This window comes from Pyxicephalus adspersus, chromosome 10, assembly GCF_032062135.1.
Source record: "Pyxicephalus adspersus chromosome 10, UCB_Pads_2.0, whole genome shotgun sequence".
NCBI classification, from domain to species: domain Eukaryota; kingdom Metazoa; phylum Chordata; class Amphibia; order Anura; family Pyxicephalidae; genus Pyxicephalus; species Pyxicephalus adspersus.
Window position 1 is genome coordinate 20,152,033 of NC_092867.1, and position 1,774 is coordinate 20,153,806.

The following is a 1,774-nucleotide window of genomic DNA, read 5'->3' on the forward strand; positions in this document are numbered from 1 at the left end:
GGGTACATGTAAATATGCATGTAAATAGTACATTAGAATATCTGACATCATCTATAATGCTATAAATATTGGGTGATTAGGGGAGGGTTTTCTCTTTTTTGTTTATAAGTATGCACCACTTTAACAAGTTTTTAAATTTCTTTAAAGTGTTTAGATACATTTTCAATGTTTGTTCCTTCACATCTCTCTTTTTGTTCATTTTAGGATGGCACCAGAGGTGGTAATGTGTGAAACCTCCAAGGATAAGCCTTATGATTTTAAAGCTGATGTTTGGTCTCTTGGTGTCACTTTAATAGAGATGGCTCAGATTGAGCCACCTCACCATGAATTAAATCCAATGCGAGTGTTGCTAAAGATTGCAAAATCAGAACCCCCCACATTAGCTCAGCCTTCCAGATGGTAAGAATTTTTATTTTTAAACAGTGACATGCCACAGCGATGTGTTTGTATTGTTCCTACCAGTTACTAACTTTTTCAGGTAATTGTATTGTATTTCTCCTTAACTGGCTCAATACAAATAGGATTAATGATCATATGGTCTAGCATGTGACATAGTAGCTAATGGTAAAACTGTTATAAAATAATTACCTTTTTGCTTTAGTTGACTGGTATTGCCATTTATTGTCTGATCTGTTATATTATTATTATATCTTAATGTATCACATTCTTACTATGGGCAGGCATGTGCAGAAGGGTATGTGCTGAGGAGGGGTTGCAGTTCTTTAAGCCTAAGCCTAAATTGTAACATAAAGCTGTACTGTATATTGATAAATATAGATTAAAAAAAGAGAAATACAAAGGCTAAAATACCTAATTTACCTGTAAATAAAAATGCTTAATCTAGCACGCTTTGGGTGCTAGAACAAACAAAATACATACAGAGAGAACACAGCTTTATTGCAAATAGAGACTTTGGTTTGTGCTACTATTGCATTAAAAGATACATAATAAAGTCCAGCTTTGTACTGACGCATGCACAGTGAAGCTCACAGGAGGCTGTATCCAATTCAGCCTAGTATCGAGGGATCTTCCTAGTTGAGAGATCTGTGGACCCACCATTGGTAATGATAGTGTGGACCCAAATGTGTTTAATAAATTTACTTTCATGTGTTTGTATTTTCCGACACATTTAATGCATAGAGTCCTTGTTGCTTACTAGCATACTATAATCCTCCATCTAATTGGGAACTTGTGATCTCCGAAGAATTTCTTTAAAATTTGAAGGGTTCAGAGTAAAAAGAACATTTCCTCCAGTGCTAGGCATCTAAACAAAACAAAAGCCTAACCTTTTGGTCACACAGTTTTTGTTGAAAAGAATAAGCTGCCACTCTGGGCCTTGATGGCCCTCTTTTACATAGATCATGCGACCACATTTGATGAGCTCTTCTAATGTTTCTATGGTTTTGTGTTCATTGGTAACTGCTTCAGTGTTGTGTTTTTTTTTTTTTTAACATGAGACTACACATACAGATAACCTTTAAAGAAAAGATTGTGTACAGATTCTTTCTGCTACTAGGTCCTATTCACACTGGAGCAATCTATTTTCATACAAATATCTCCACTATATTTAGTCAACCCTTTAATGCAAAGAAGCTGCCAAATGCATCACAACTGACCTCAAATTGTATCTTCATTATTTTGGAACCCAGCATATCATGCTATCGCAGAAAGAAGTTTAACATAGCTTTTATGGTGAATCTTAAGTATAGGTCCATTTAAAAGTCTGATTTATGATTCACCAGAAATCACCTAGCCCTTTTTTCCTTTCTTCCAT

General features: G+C 35.1%; 1 protein-coding gene across 1 annotated transcript in view; it reads left to right on the top strand.

Moving 5' to 3' along the window:
- SLK (STE20 like kinase) overlaps nt 1-1,774 on the top strand; it is a gene marked incomplete in the record, with an annotated part of 49,344 nt that overhangs the window by 24,459 nt on the left and 23,111 nt on the right. Inside the window, 1 exon segment of the mRNA XM_072424235.1 lies at nt 205-399. Within this exon segment, the coding sequence (XP_072280336.1) occupies nt 205-399 (195 nt within the window).